The sequence below is a fragment of the Populus nigra genome, chromosome 12 (genome assembly GCF_951802175.1).
Source record: "Populus nigra chromosome 12, ddPopNigr1.1, whole genome shotgun sequence".
NCBI classification, from domain to species: domain Eukaryota; kingdom Viridiplantae; phylum Streptophyta; class Magnoliopsida; order Malpighiales; family Salicaceae; genus Populus; species Populus nigra.
In genome coordinates, this window is record NC_084863.1 from 13,047,264 (window position 1) to 13,061,695 (window position 14,432).

At 31.4% G+C, this 14,432-nt stretch overlaps 2 protein-coding genes across 2 annotated transcripts; one reads left to right on the forward strand and one right to left on the reverse strand.

Annotated features, from left to right (window-relative positions):
* Positions 1-631: 631 nt before the first annotated feature.
* On the forward strand, positions 632-3,111 carry LOC133668996 (transcription factor TCP4-like). Its single transcript, XM_062089014.1, has 2 exons — positions 632-2,729; positions 2,835-3,111. The coding sequence occupies exon 1, from the start codon at positions 1,657-1,659 to the stop codon at positions 2,695-2,697; it is 1,041 nt and encodes a 346-aa protein (XP_061944998.1). The 5' UTR covers positions 632-1,656; the 3' UTR covers positions 2,698-2,729; positions 2,835-3,111.
* Positions 3,112-10,883: 7,772 nt separating this feature from the next.
* On the reverse strand, positions 10,884-12,746 carry LOC133669435 (PLASMODESMATA CALLOSE-BINDING PROTEIN 5-like). Its single transcript, XM_062089564.1, is given in 4 exon segments — positions 10,884-11,204; positions 11,206-11,326; positions 11,731-11,758; positions 12,023-12,746. Coding segments are annotated over 4 exon segments (528 nt in total). The 5' UTR covers positions 12,363-12,746; the 3' UTR covers positions 10,884-11,165.
* Positions 12,747-14,432: the final 1,686 nt, after the last annotated feature.

Genomic DNA, 14,432 nt, shown 5'->3' on the forward strand with positions numbered 1-14,432 from the left:
GTTTGAAATAATAAATAATGCTAGTTATTTTTGCCTCAAATGATAGTTATTTTTATTTTTATTTTTTTAACTAATTTAAAATGACAATTTCTTTCTCATCAAAATCATATTAAAAAGGGACTGCAATCATCATTAAAAAGATGATTAATTGCTAAGAAAACTATATAATTAAATTATGATTTAATTAGTCATTATATCATCTCTCTAAATATATTTAATAATAAAATAAACTTGGTTCTTTTTCTATCCTCGTCCTCGCTATCTTATTTTTAAAAAAAATATTAGAAATAAAATCTCCATAGCCAAGCACATCTGTGTCTCTTGTATCTCCATATCTTCTTACTAGCTAGGAACAGCAATCAAAGGCTGTCTTGGTGAACCCACACTTATTAATAGTGGAAATATAAAGTATACAATAGAAGAGAAACCAGAAAAAGCAGTTAGATATCATTATCAAAGCTTGTAAAGCAGTGTGTAAGAGTGGTGGCAAATTGAGTCATCTCTTTATAGTTCATGGCTCTAATTATAACACAACAATTCTGATAAACAAGCCATTGAGAAAAAGCAGCAACTAGCAGTGAGAGAGAGAGAGAGAGAGAGAGAGAGAGAGAGAGAGGGAGGGAGTGGGAGTGGGGTAACTAGAAAGATAGATGGACGGATAGATTTTTTTTTATTTTTTCAACTTAAGATGTTGCTGTTACATTAGTGTTTTGTGGGGCTGTGATGACAAAATATCTTTAATCTCCTTTCTGACCAGACTCTGCCACCCTTTCAGAAGCATCAAAATAGCTCCCATAGGCCAAGTTAGGATTTTGCTCTCCTATTACTGCTGCCTAACTTTTCCCTTTACCTTCCTCCTTCATCTTCAAACTCTTGTAGTAAAGAGCAAAGCTCGTTCTGTCTCTCTCATTTCTCTCAAGTTTTCAGTTTGTTTAAATCTTTATATTTCAATTTTCTTCTTTCATAGGGAGTATTGGTCCAAATTCTAGTTCAATCTTGTTTTGTTTTGCTCGCAAATTTTTGAGCTTGCATAGAGAAACTCACCCCATTCTAGTCTATTTTTCCTCTGACATCTTACTCTCTGTAGAGATAAAGATAGATGAGTTGGTAATAAATTTACTAAAAAAACTTGAAATCAAGTTTTTTGGGTAGGCTGGTTTTTCTTGTGTTGTGTGGATTTTGGACATAGTGGTGTTCTTGGGGTGTGGAATCTGAGGAGTGCAATGGCAGGAGTTTTTGGGATCAGCAGCAATAGCAGGAGGAGTATCAGCTTTATGTTTTGTGGCAGCAGGAAGCGACAACAGTAGAAGAATCAAGATTAAAAGGGAGCAAAGCAAGGAGTTTATAATTTAGTGTACTATAAAACCTTTGAGAAATCAAAAACTTTTAGGAGAGCAAAATCTAAAGATTAGGAATCTGGATTTCCAGAGAAATCAGCAGCATCCACAGAATCCTATCCACCAAATCATACAACCAAGACCAGAAGAAACAGAAGAGCATAGCTTAGGCATACACAGCCTTTCCAAACACCCTCAACTTCTCCAAAACCAACAACACTATGGGGAAGACATAAATTCAAACCAAACAGAAGCAGTACCTAAAACGCAATCATTACGCCAAACCATTGAATATGCAAAATATAGACAAAGACCAGAAATGAAGAACAACGGAGGAGAAATTATTCAGGTCCAAGGTGGCCACATTGTTAGGTCCACAGGGCGTAAAGATCGGCACAGCAAGGTTTACACAGCCAAAGGTCCTAGGGACCGCAGGGTTCGATTATCTGCACACACTGCAATACAATTCTATGATGTTCAAGACCGGCTAGGCTATGATCGGCCCAGCAAAGCTGTTGATTGGCTTATCAAGAAAGCAAAGAATTCAATTGACAGGCTTGCTGAGCTGCCACCGTGGCAACCACCAGCTAATAATATTAATGCGAACTTGGAGGAAAACCAGAACGCTGGATCTAGTGAAATGGCAATTGCAGAGGAACCAGAATCATCTGGCTATAGTTTTCAGCTCCACGGGCAATTGACTGATCACAATCCAAGCAATGGTTCATCTTTCCTTTCACCAACTATAGACCCTGATACCATTCCTGATACCATGAGATCTTTCTTCCCAACAAGCTCCACAAACTCATCAATGAACTTCCAAAGCTATCCTACTGTAATTTCAAGAACCGCAAACCACACTGAAGATCTTGGCCTATCCCTCCACTCTTTCCAAGACCAAGTTCTACTTCATGAGCAGTCACAGGCAGACACAACCCATGCACCTTCTACTGATCAGACTCTTTTTGAAGGGTCAGCTCCAGTAGGGTTTGATACTAATTTTCAGAGAATGATGGCTTGGAGCAACGACACAAATGCAGACAATAGAGTTGCTGGGGGATTTACATTTAACCCCCCACCATTGACACCACACCAAGCAATGTTAGCCCAAGGCTCAGCATTCTCTCAGAGGGGAACCCTTCAGTCCAGTTTTCCGTTTTCCATTCGCGCATGGAATGATCTTCATATGGCATCCACAGACCATCATAGAACACAGGAACTTCATCAGTCTTTGATTTTTGGCAGCAGGTTTGCGTCTGAGGGATTGGCCAGTTTTAGCATTCCAGCACGAATTCATGGTGAGAATGAGCATAATGTTGTCTCAGACAGGCCACCCTCTTCTCCAAATTCTCAGAATTGATTATAGAGCTGAACATCTTGTTCATGTGCAAGGTACTTCAACTTTAATGACTGAAGAAAATGAGTTTCCTTCCATTGAAATTTTCGAAAATCTGCTCAATAACTCTTCTCTAATTACTTATTTTTCTTTAATTTTAGTATACAACGGAATCAACCAGGGTGATTGACTATCAAACTGATGAAAAGGAAAGGAGCAGAAATTCAAGCGATTTCAGTTGAATACTTTGGCCTATGAGAAGAAAACATCTGGTTGGATTCAACATTTTTTTCCCCAAAAATGTTTAAATGGATTCTCCAAGAATTTTATATTGCTCTTATTTGTTTATTAAGTGAGCTCTTTCGGCTCAACTCTATAATACTATGTTGGACTGTCACCTAATCTTAATTTGCTGCTAGACTTGAATATTTTGGATTATTTGCCATTTTTGCTCTTTTTTGCTATTGCTGCAAACCCACAATATTATGATCTTCTTTCTTAGACAAACACAACACTAGAGAGAAGCTCATGGTCACTATAATTCTCATTTTTCCTTCCTCTTTTCCCTTTTAGGAAATTGATTGTCTATACGCATTTTCTGCACCCAAGCACAATGCATGGAATGCCACACTTCATAACTAGTAGTTGCCGTATTTTATCTTCTCTCAAAGGAGGGAAGACATTGCACTTCTTGAATTAAAGCTGTGTTTTTTTTTTTCTTTTTTCAATTTTGTTTTCCCATAATATACAAGGTTAGGTAATATATCGTCAGGTCATATCATGGTATATCTTCCTGTTTAGAAGTCTTGTTGAATAGGACTTGATCATAGACTAGATCTCCTGATTCTTTCTTCTTTGGCCAGATTTCTTCCAATAACTAAAGGTCATGCAAACTTTTCAAACTGCATAGGGTTGAATTTGGATATGTGACCATAATGTACGGAGTTTTCAGACCAACTGCATGTTCCAATAATTCATTTCCTCTCATCTCTCATCAATGCCTGCCTATCTTTGCCTCTAGAATTCTGCTCTAGAGCTTTCATATCTAAACCCAAATCTTTAGCCATCCACTTATTTCCAGCATTATATACTATTTGAGTAGCCAGCATCGAATGAAACAGTATGGATGAGTAGTAGGGGAAATCGAGGCTTTATTTTTTGGTGTTTTGGTTTGCGATTTTGCATAAGCTAGACTACAGGATTTCTTTCCATTTGTTTACTTAGTGAGGATGGAAAGCAGAATAAAACAAAGGAAAATGGTCCATTTAGTCAATCCCTACTGGTTTGGATATGCTTAGAAAACAAGTTGAATATAAAGAAGAATCAAATTAAGAAAGATATGGATTTAGATAAAGAAGAAGAAAGATGTGCCTGCATATAGAACTGCAAGTCAACCCATGATATGGCGCTGTGTTGGCATGGCATCAAAAGATTTTGTATTTATGGAAAAAAAACAACTGAAAAGGCACAGAAATGAACAGAAATGGTGTGGCAGACTCTTATGTAAGGAAGGTAGGTCTGGTATTTCACCTGTATTTAGCATGCTTCATGTAGGTAAAAGCATATAACAATAAGAAAACTTAATTAGCCATAACAGCACGCCAGTGCTTGGACAAGTAGCTAGCTAGGTAGGCCTGCTGTTCTCAATGTGAAAGTATCACAATTCACAACTCTAAATAGTTGTACCACTTCAGGAATTGTCGAAATGAGGACGTGTAAATAATTGAAAGAGAGCTAGCTAGGCACGCAGCTTGTTAATTAATCAAGACATGAATACTGGGGCCATTTTCTTTCGGTTTTGTCCATTGTCAAGCCTGCCCAACTGATCTTCTTACCTGTTAATCTCCCTTTCAAAACTGTGTTTTTCGATTCTAACTGTAAGTTTCAAAACTGTGTTTTGGCCATTTTTCTGCCAACCGTGGTCGCCAAAATCTTTAAAAATACATGACGTATTATTTGCTGTTTTTTTAAAAAAATAAAATAAAATCATCCATCCTTTTAAAAATTAAAAAAAAATAAAACAGGCTGAAACATGAGGCTGAGCTGGAAAGCCCACATGCATATTCTATTTTGTTTTAATTAATGTCTAGGGTTTAGGCTCGTATGGTTAGGCTTTTTTTTATTATTTTATATTTATTTTTAAAAATAAATAAAAAAATAAATTATTGAATCTAATTAAATTTTTTATTTGGGTAGCAAATTTATCGAGTTAATTTACAATATCTGAGTTATTTTTTTTTTTGTTTAATGGTTTTTATTGTCCCTTAATTTTATTTAAAAAAAAAACAACTTCACCCTTTATTATTGATCAAGTATTTTTTTTATTTAACTCAAACATAAAAAAAAAAAATTTCATCATTTGTTGTTAATAATTTACCTTTACTATCTCAACCTCACGTTCCTATCACCATTTTTTTTATTTTAAAAAAATATGTTGTTTCAAACAAACAAAAATATCGTGTTTTATTTTCATATAATTAAATAAAAAATATATATAAGATAAAAAAATTATTGAATTCAATTACGTGCATGACTTGCATCACAAGTTTGCTTATTGACTCGAGTTTATTTTATTTTTTTAATTAAATGTTATTTTTTACTGATTTTATCCTTCAACATTAAATTAATTTGAAATTGAGCTTTTTAAATTTTTTTTAAAATTATCCATATGAATTTTACAAGTCAATCCAAGTAAACTCAAATGAATCAAATATTTTTATATCTCAGTATTAGATCAAGATATCGTTCAATCCATGGCTAAAATATATTTGTTTTTGAAGATGTGTCACCAATACTTGAATATATTTTTTTGTGCTTTATTTTTTTTTTTTTACTTTAGAACTATATTAATCTGCAACGATATTAAAAATCTGTGAAATCTCTAGGTACACGAAAGTTATTTCTTCATCGATTTTACTTTTCTTTCGAGTGTTTTTTCTTCTCTTATACTACCCACTTCAAGACTCTTTTTTTCCTTTCTGAATATCATTATCTTGACATAATTTTCAGACAAATTAATCTAGAAAATAGAAATCTTATTATAGCTCAAAAAGTAAACGCAAGCAAAATCAACAAAGAAGAAAACTTGGAAGTCAACAATCAAGAGTCCATTCCCTTGAAATTGTCTTGGAGTATCTTCTGTCTGTTTTGGAAATTTCCAAAGAAACCCGACTCCCTTGAGTTGCACTGAAGCTAGCTAGCCATGATCCTCCTCCTAGTCCTTTCGGCCCGCCCTTCATGCCCTACACCGGTGGCGATGGCGCCCAGTTTTTAATCATTGATTTCTTTATGACAACACACCTTCATTCACCACACCAATTCCATCTTGAAATTCTTTGAGTGTCGATTTTGGACACTTAATTATTGGCAAGGAATAGTAGATTGGTCCATTGATTTCTTTATGGCCCAAATATTTACCAGCAAACGGAAGGCTAAGATGAACATGCTTCAATTTAGTGTGTTGTTTACTGAAGAATGCTTGAGATTAAGAAATGGCTAGGAGTTTCCCTAATTATAAGCTCTCATTCTGTGCTAAGTTTTTTTTTTTTTTAGAATAAGTCGATATATTAAAAGGGCTAACCAGAAGATAGCCAAAAACAAGATACACGAAAGAAAAACAAAAAAAAAAAAGAAAAGAGAGTCACAAAAACAAAAAGCAAATACAAAAGGAAAGGAAAAGAGAGTCAACAAATACATAACCGAAAAAAAACATCAAGATTGGAGAAGCTGATACACCATGCTTAAAACCTTGATTTGGTGTTTGACCAATCTATAATACCCTCAGGTCCCATAATTAAAGTAGTGCCAGTAGTCATGAAGAACTTATTAATAGACTTGAGCCAATTTGAGAGGCGATAAAGAATTAAGGAGAAATTGTCTTCGAAGGTCGCAACTCCATCATTGAAGATTATTTTATTTCTCATAAGCCATATACTCCAGCTAACACAATAAGAGAGCATAGACCAAGTCTTACGCTGGAATTTTTCAAATACTAGGTTGGGCCATTGATGTAAAAGATCATCCACACAGCAGGGAAGGCAACCACTAATACCCCACCAATCCAAGAATTTCATCCATAATTTCCACACTGGTCTACAATGAAAGAGAAGATGATTTGAAGTTTCAATCTCATTTTCACAAAAGATACAAAAGGCTTGATCAACTGGGATTATATTGCGGCAAAGTAAGAAATCCTTAGTGCATAATCTATTCTGAACAGCTAGCCAAAGAAAAGATTGAACCTTAGGAGGGACCTCTTTTTGCCATATCGAAGCCTTAAAAGTTCTAAGCCCTGGATTCACAATTCTGTCAACAAGTAAAGAACAACTTTTAACTGTATAACCCCCATCTGTTGAAAAGGACCAAACTTTCTTTGAAGCGGTGCATAGACAAATAGTTACGCTTCCTATCCTAGTTGCAAGGTGGTGGCATTCTCATCAATGAAGCGGTGCTCCAAGGCAAAGGAGAAGCAAGGGGTTAATTGAAAGGGCTTTATTTGGTCATTTCGCTCCCTCTCTTATTCGTAATAGGGTTCTATTCAAAGCGATACCAAAAAAAGTGAGGCTGCCGTCATGAAGGTTGGATTGAAGGATGATATTTAGGATTCGTTTCTTTATTTGTAGTTTTTATGTTTGTGATGTAAAAAAACATAGTAAGAGGTTTGGTAATACACTAAATTATATTTTTTTATTATGAAGCCCATTAAAAAATTGAGAAGCAATTTTTATATGTTTTTATAATTGAGTTTCATAAAATTCTGTTTGTTTTTATATTTCAAAAGCGCTTTTGAAAAAAAATTATATCATTTTGATGCATTCAAGTAAAAAACATTTTAAAAAACAACCGTAACCACACAACTATCAAACATTTTATATATGTGTTTTGCTGTACATAAACCTCAACCATAATTTTTACCAAACACGTATTTAAATCCAACTAACCACGTATGACCACACTTTTTTGAAACTTACTTTTTTAAAACCATAACTACAAAAGTTACCTAAAAAAAAGTATTTAGACATAAAAAAAGACAAAAAATAAATTAGGGTTGAATTGTATATATTAAATACCAACTAATTAATCATCGTAATATCCCAGGTTTTTTTTTTCTTTTATGAAATTCAAGAATAGTAACAGATTCAATCAATAATTGGAATTCAAAATTATCATTCTATAAGTCCATATTTGTCGAACTAAGACTCAACCAAGGATTCTGCCAAAAATTAGATTAATTAGGAATGAAAGAAAACAAAAAAACAAAAAGGGTCAATAAATCCTAGGCGTCGTTGTTTCTAAATAATTTTGAATAATAATCTTCCAAAAATTGTTTTGAAAATAAGTTATAATTATTTAAATAACTACTCAGCTGACAAATTTGATTGAACACCTACAGAGGAGCATTGGGTCTGGGATAAGTCCATAGAAGGAGCAAACCGATGCAGCCCATTGCTATCCCGTGGAATATATAGATGATTGGTTTATTGGCCTCTTCTATACTGCGGATCAATTACTTTTAAAAAAATATAAAAAAAAAACCATAAAAAACGTGAAGAATTTTTGTAATATTATTAAACCAGGATGAAAAGATAAATCTTAGAAATCTCTTGATGTAAATCTTTGTTTAGTGCAAGTTTTTAATAAAATTATATAAAAGCTAGCTCAATATAAATTGATTTATTTAATAAATTCAAAGAAAATTTGGATGAATACTTTTTATTTTAAAAAATTAATATTGACCGATGAAATCAAGAAAAATAAAAGCAATAAGATAAAAAATAAAAGAAGATATCGGGCCACATAAACTTTTTAAACTTGTAACCCAGATTATTAGACTGGAAATATCATACATGAAAAAACGGTGAATTTTTTAATTGTTTTGGGTTTTTTTTTGTTATTTTTGTTGTTTAATTCTATGAGGTTAGCCCTCAACAATTTCTTTCTATTTCACCTCTATTATTTTTAAATCTATAAATAATATATCAAATTACAAATGTTTTTCAATTTCACCATCCGTGATTACTTAATCTTTCAAATTTGTTTCTTATTGAGACTTATTTTGTTTGAGATCATTTGTATTTTATTTTTTCAAACTTCATCCTCTTCAAGTTTTTTTTTCTTAAATTTTATCTTTATTCTTTTTGTTGTTGTTATTTCTTTTGCATTTTTTTATTAATATTGTTTTTTGTACTTTTATCATTCAAAATTAAATTTGTTGAGAGTTTAGTTTCTTAATTGAACCCAGTTCCAGAATTTCACAAGTTGTAGGACCGGGTTTGCTTGGCTTTTTTCTCTTTTTTGAGCTTATATTTCTATTTTTATTTTGTTGGGTTTTGTTTTTTTATTTTTTGAGTTTGATTCTATTGAGTTAGCTCTTTATGTTATTTTTTTCAATTTCACCCTCTATTATTTTTTAATTTATAAATAATCTATTAAATTACAATTTTTTTTCAATTTCATTCCTTATGATTTTTTAACTTTCAAAATTTCTATTCATTCTTTTAATTGTTATTTATTTTGTTTGATATTATTTTAATTTTTTTTTTCAAATTTCATCCTCCTTAGATGTTTTTTTCTCAAATTTTATCCTCATTCTTTTTTTTTTTCACTTTTGCTATTTTTGTATTAACTTAAATTGGTTGACAGTTAAACTTCTTAATTAAACCATCATTAACGAGTTTCAAGTTTTTAATATTAGCTCAGGTTAGGAGGTTTGTCTGGGTTTTCTTGTGTTTTTTTCTTTTTTTAAGTTACTATTTTCTTCTCTTTTCTTTGAAGTTTCACTTTTATATTTTTATTTTTACGGGTTTTCTTCCATTAGGTTAGCCTTAGGTTGTTTGGTAATCCATATAAGCTCTAGTATAATTCTTTTTATTCTTTTTATTTTTTTTTCAATTTATTTAGTGTTATTGGTATTTATTTTTATATTATTTAAATTACCATTTAAGTTAATAACTTGAGACTTAATTCTTTTTAACCTAGCACTATTTATACATAAACAAATATTGCATGGCTCGCAGCGAGCAACATATATAGTGTTAAACTAATTAGAATCATAGAGTAGAAAGTAAGGATATACTTTTACTTTTGTTTTCTTCACCTTCTATTTAAAATGATATCTAGTGGCTTCTATAATGTTTACTTGAATTAAGTAATCTTATAATTGGGAATTTATTTTTAAAAAATATTATAAAATTTTATTTTCAACATACAATTTTTAATTTGGAGATTTCAATTAAAAAATTCTATCAAGAATAGAATTATTAATTTATATTTGTTTATTATTAAGAAGGGTCAACCCAATAAATCTTATCTATTATATTTATAATTGGAAATTTATATTTTCAAATATTATCTTTATCACGGTTGAGATAAAGATAATAGATAATATTTATTTATTTTTTAAATTTAAAATTTAAAATAGCTTTTAAAAAAGTTCAATTTTTTTTAAAAATCATAGATGGCATTTGCAGCTTTACGTACAAACTATACTATTTATGTATATGTGTGTGTGTGTGTGTGTGTGTGTGTGTGTGTGGACGGCTCTCCACATCTGGAGACTTGTAGATTCACCACTTTAGTACTTGTCTCGTAGCAAAAAATAATTCGCAAACATAGCTGTGTAGGACCAGCTTAAAATGTTGATCACCACAAGAGCATTAAACTTTTTTATTTTCTTAACAAAAATATTTTAAAAAATTAAAAATTAAAAAAATTGATGTGTATATATTGTTGATAATGTTTTTTAAATACTCAAATGATGATATATTGGATGATACATTCTTAAAAAAAATATTAAAATATCAATATATTATCTTTATCCAGATCAATCATGATTACCTTGTCATCCTCTTAATTTGAGGTATGAGATCGTGATAAAATCGTAGAACTCATATCAAAATAAATTAAAAAACCTAATTATAATGAATCAAATATTGAAAATTGAAATTGGGAAAAATTTAAAATTAAAAAACAACAAAAAATAACTAATGTAAATCTATATCAGTGTTCAACGCATCAATTCAAGAATGACTAATATCAATTCAGAATGATTAATAGATCCCGCGAAAAAACTCATTTACCCTCCAAGGCCTGTTATTTTTTTTGGGGGTCAAGAGCAAAGGTGTGATTTCCTTATTCTATTCCAATCCACAGGGAATCACAAATTGTCTATGATGGTTTTCCCATGCCAGTTCTTTTAATACAAATAAAGATTCAACGAGGGAAATTTTCCTCACAAAGTGAGATTGCAGGCACTGAAAACTGCTTTAAGATCCTTTCTCATAAGTTTATACAGGCCAAGAATCCCAAAACTGAGCCTCAACAGCAATCTAGTAGGAGACTTGAAAAGCAAGAACTTCAATTTACTTGATTTTCTTGATGAAAATAGATTCACATACAGAGATAATAACAGTAGTGGAAGATGATTCCTGGAAACCTAAAAAACCAAAGCTAGTAAATGCCTAATAAAAAAAAGACCCTCGCTTTCACTAATGTCAGTGAATTAGCCATGTAAATACGACAAATAAATAACTGGGTGAATAAGGGCAAAAACCATGTGCCCCCAACCCTATTGCTGCTGCTCAAATCTGCATTATCTGGCCCCATCTGTATTGTTCCTGTTGACGCATAAATGCTTCCATTATTCACCGATAGGCTGCATTACAGAATCCACACCACATGTATCAATGTCTACTCTTAAGAAAACAAATCACAAAGTGTGTTAAGGATTTGTACAAGCAGCAAAATGTTGAACAATGTAGTGCATGGTATTTTGGGCCTCGTTATTGGCCAAAAGTAATCTTTAACCCTGTCAATAAACATGGCTTGTTTAAAAGATTTCTCTTGATTCCCTCAGGAACATTACATTTTCAGTTCTACATAATACTTTCCATAGAAACAAACATAACCTAAACATAAAGCAAATATATTGGCTTAAAAGGAGAATTTGATTTCACAAGTGCCATTTATAGAATCTACTTTCCCAAAAGCCAAAACAGAACTGCATTCACAAAACGAAAACAATCGCAATGCTATAATTTACCAATTCTAGTGCATTACCTGGAAGGAAATTTGCATTTATCAAAACCTGAAACAGAAAAATTAGCATATAAGTAACTAATAATCAAATCGTTAACAAATTAAACACAGAATCAACAGAAAAGATCCAAGGTTTGCAACTAAAAAAACACAAATAAACCGAGGTTCAATCAAGAATTAGAAATGCAATAACAAAAATGCAGAAAACACCAACCACAACAAGCCAAACTTCAAACCTTACAGATCCAGAAACCAAGAAAAGAAACGAAACCCAAAATTCTATTTAACTCAAAGATATAAAGTATCTAATTACTTGGATTCAAAGAAGTGAGAGCAGCAGTGTTACTGAAGTAACAAGCATCATCAGTCAATCCATTCTTCAAGTAATAATCATTAAAAGCCCAAGAAGCTGTTCTCTGTATATCATTAGAATCATAGCAAGCTCCTCCTCGTTGTATTGGCCCACAATTAGCCCCACCTTGTCCACATGCCCAATTAATAGCTTCTTGCAGTGCCTGATCAGCAGCATTGTTCTTGGCTACACACCATAGATCCCTTGGTGCTACATCTCTTTGGCCCATCAAACACTTTGGCAGTGACAAAGCCACTAGCAGTATCAATACAAACATTGAAAACGAACAGATTTTAGACATGTTTTTCAAGTTAGAAAATGAGGACTTTTACTGGATCGTTGAAAAGTCGCGATTTTAGGGTCTATTTAGAGACGAAATGAAAGGGAAAACAGTAGCTGTTTTGAAGTGGGAATTTTCTGGAGAGGAAAATGAAAGGAAAGGATTAAAGTAACTTCTTTGAAGTGGGAATTTGAAGAGAAAGGAAATGAAAGGAAAGTAACCGTTTTGAAGTGGGATTTGGGGTTTATTATTCAAGTGGAAGATAGAAATGTGACCGTTGGAGAGTTGAGGAAAGATCCACGAACCAGACAGACAGGGAGGGGGGAATGGTGTCTTGGTGATGGTGAAGGGTTGTGATAAGTCATGGATGTCATTGTGTTTCTGGTTTCTTTACTTAGAAACTGTTCATTGTAATGATTATTTTTAATTTTTTTAAAATTTATTTTTAATTTTAATATATTAAAAAAATTAATTTTAAATAAAAATATTTTATTTTTAAAAAAATACTTTAAAATATATAAGAAAAAGAGAATATTAATCTTATTACAGGCTGTTGTGACATTTTTTTTTTTTAGGGATTTTACTTTATTGTTGTTGGTAATGAAGCTAAAAGCACATTCCCGACGTTTACAATACCCCAAATCGATGTGGAATTAACTAATTAAATGTCTATCAAGGCTAGTCAACCCATAATTAATTGAATTGATATCGAAAAAAATTCTAAAGAAGAAATAATTAAATCGGCAATCCACCTTGCAAAATCCTAATTAAAGCCAGTTAACCAAATCATAGTTATAAAACTCGGTTCATGATTGATCCGGTTATGGAGCTGAATCTCGGGTTTTATGAATCAATTCGGATTAACTTGAAAAAAAAAATTTTAATTTGTAATATTTCATATGAAAAAATTAAAAAAAATCTATATAAATATAGACTATACATGTTGTAAATAATAAAGTTTAAAGAAATATTTTTAAAAAATTTATCCCACGTTAAAAAGCAAAACTTTTTTTCTTGTGAATATAAATTATATATGCTAAAGGGTTTCAAATCTCACATTGAAAAAATAATGTTTTTCTTGGGAACATAAAGTATATATATTAAAGGGTTTCAAATCTCACATTGAAAAAATATAACTTTTTTCTTGTGAACATAAACTACACACACACGAAAGAGCTTCAAATGCCACATTAAAAAAATAACTTTTTTCTTAAGAATATGAAGTATATATACTAAAAGATTTCAAATCTCACATTGAAAAAATACAACTTTTTTCTTGTGAACATAGAATATATATATATACAAAAGACTTTTAAATCCCACATTGAAAAAATAACGTTTTTCTTAGAAACATAGAGTATATATATTAAAGGGCTTTAAATCCCAAATTGAAAAGATATTATTTTATCATTTTAAGTTGAAGTATTTAAACCAAAAAGTTTTTTATCTCACACAGAAAAAACATAACTTTTTTTCTTATGAACATAGAGTATATATACGAAAGGGTTTCAAATCCACATTAAAAAAATAACTTTTTTCTTGGGAACATAAAGTATATATACTAAAGAGTTTTAAATCCCACATTGAAAAAACATAACTTTTTTTCTTATGAACATAGAGTATATATACGAAAGGCCTTCAAATTTCATATTAAAAAAATAACTTTTTTCTTGGGAATATAAAGTATATATACTAAAGGATTTCAAATTTTACATTGAAAAAACATAATATTTTTCTAATATTTATATAATGAACTTTAAAAAGTGTTAATAACCAACTAAAAAAAATAAAAAATGAGTATAGAAGAAAACCACATTTGAAAAAAAAAAACATTGGATCTCGTCCGGGTTCGCTAGGGTCATGGATCGACAGGATTTTACCGGGTTGTTGCATCTATCAATTTTTTAATAAATCTGAACCGGTCCGGTTACCGAATTGATCTATTAAGCTAATCCGGGGTTAATAACGTTAATCCAAATTTGATTGTAGAAAACGGATGACATGGTAGGCTGCAGGAAAACAAAATTTCATGATTCTGTTTGTAGGATATAACCATTACTCACAATTTAATTTGTGATGGGCGAAACCAAA

Coding starts and splice junctions, on each gene's coding strand:
- LOC133668996 (XM_062089014.1), top strand. CDS start 1,657: ATGAAGAACAACGGAGGAGAAATTATTCAGGTCCAAGGTGGCCACATT.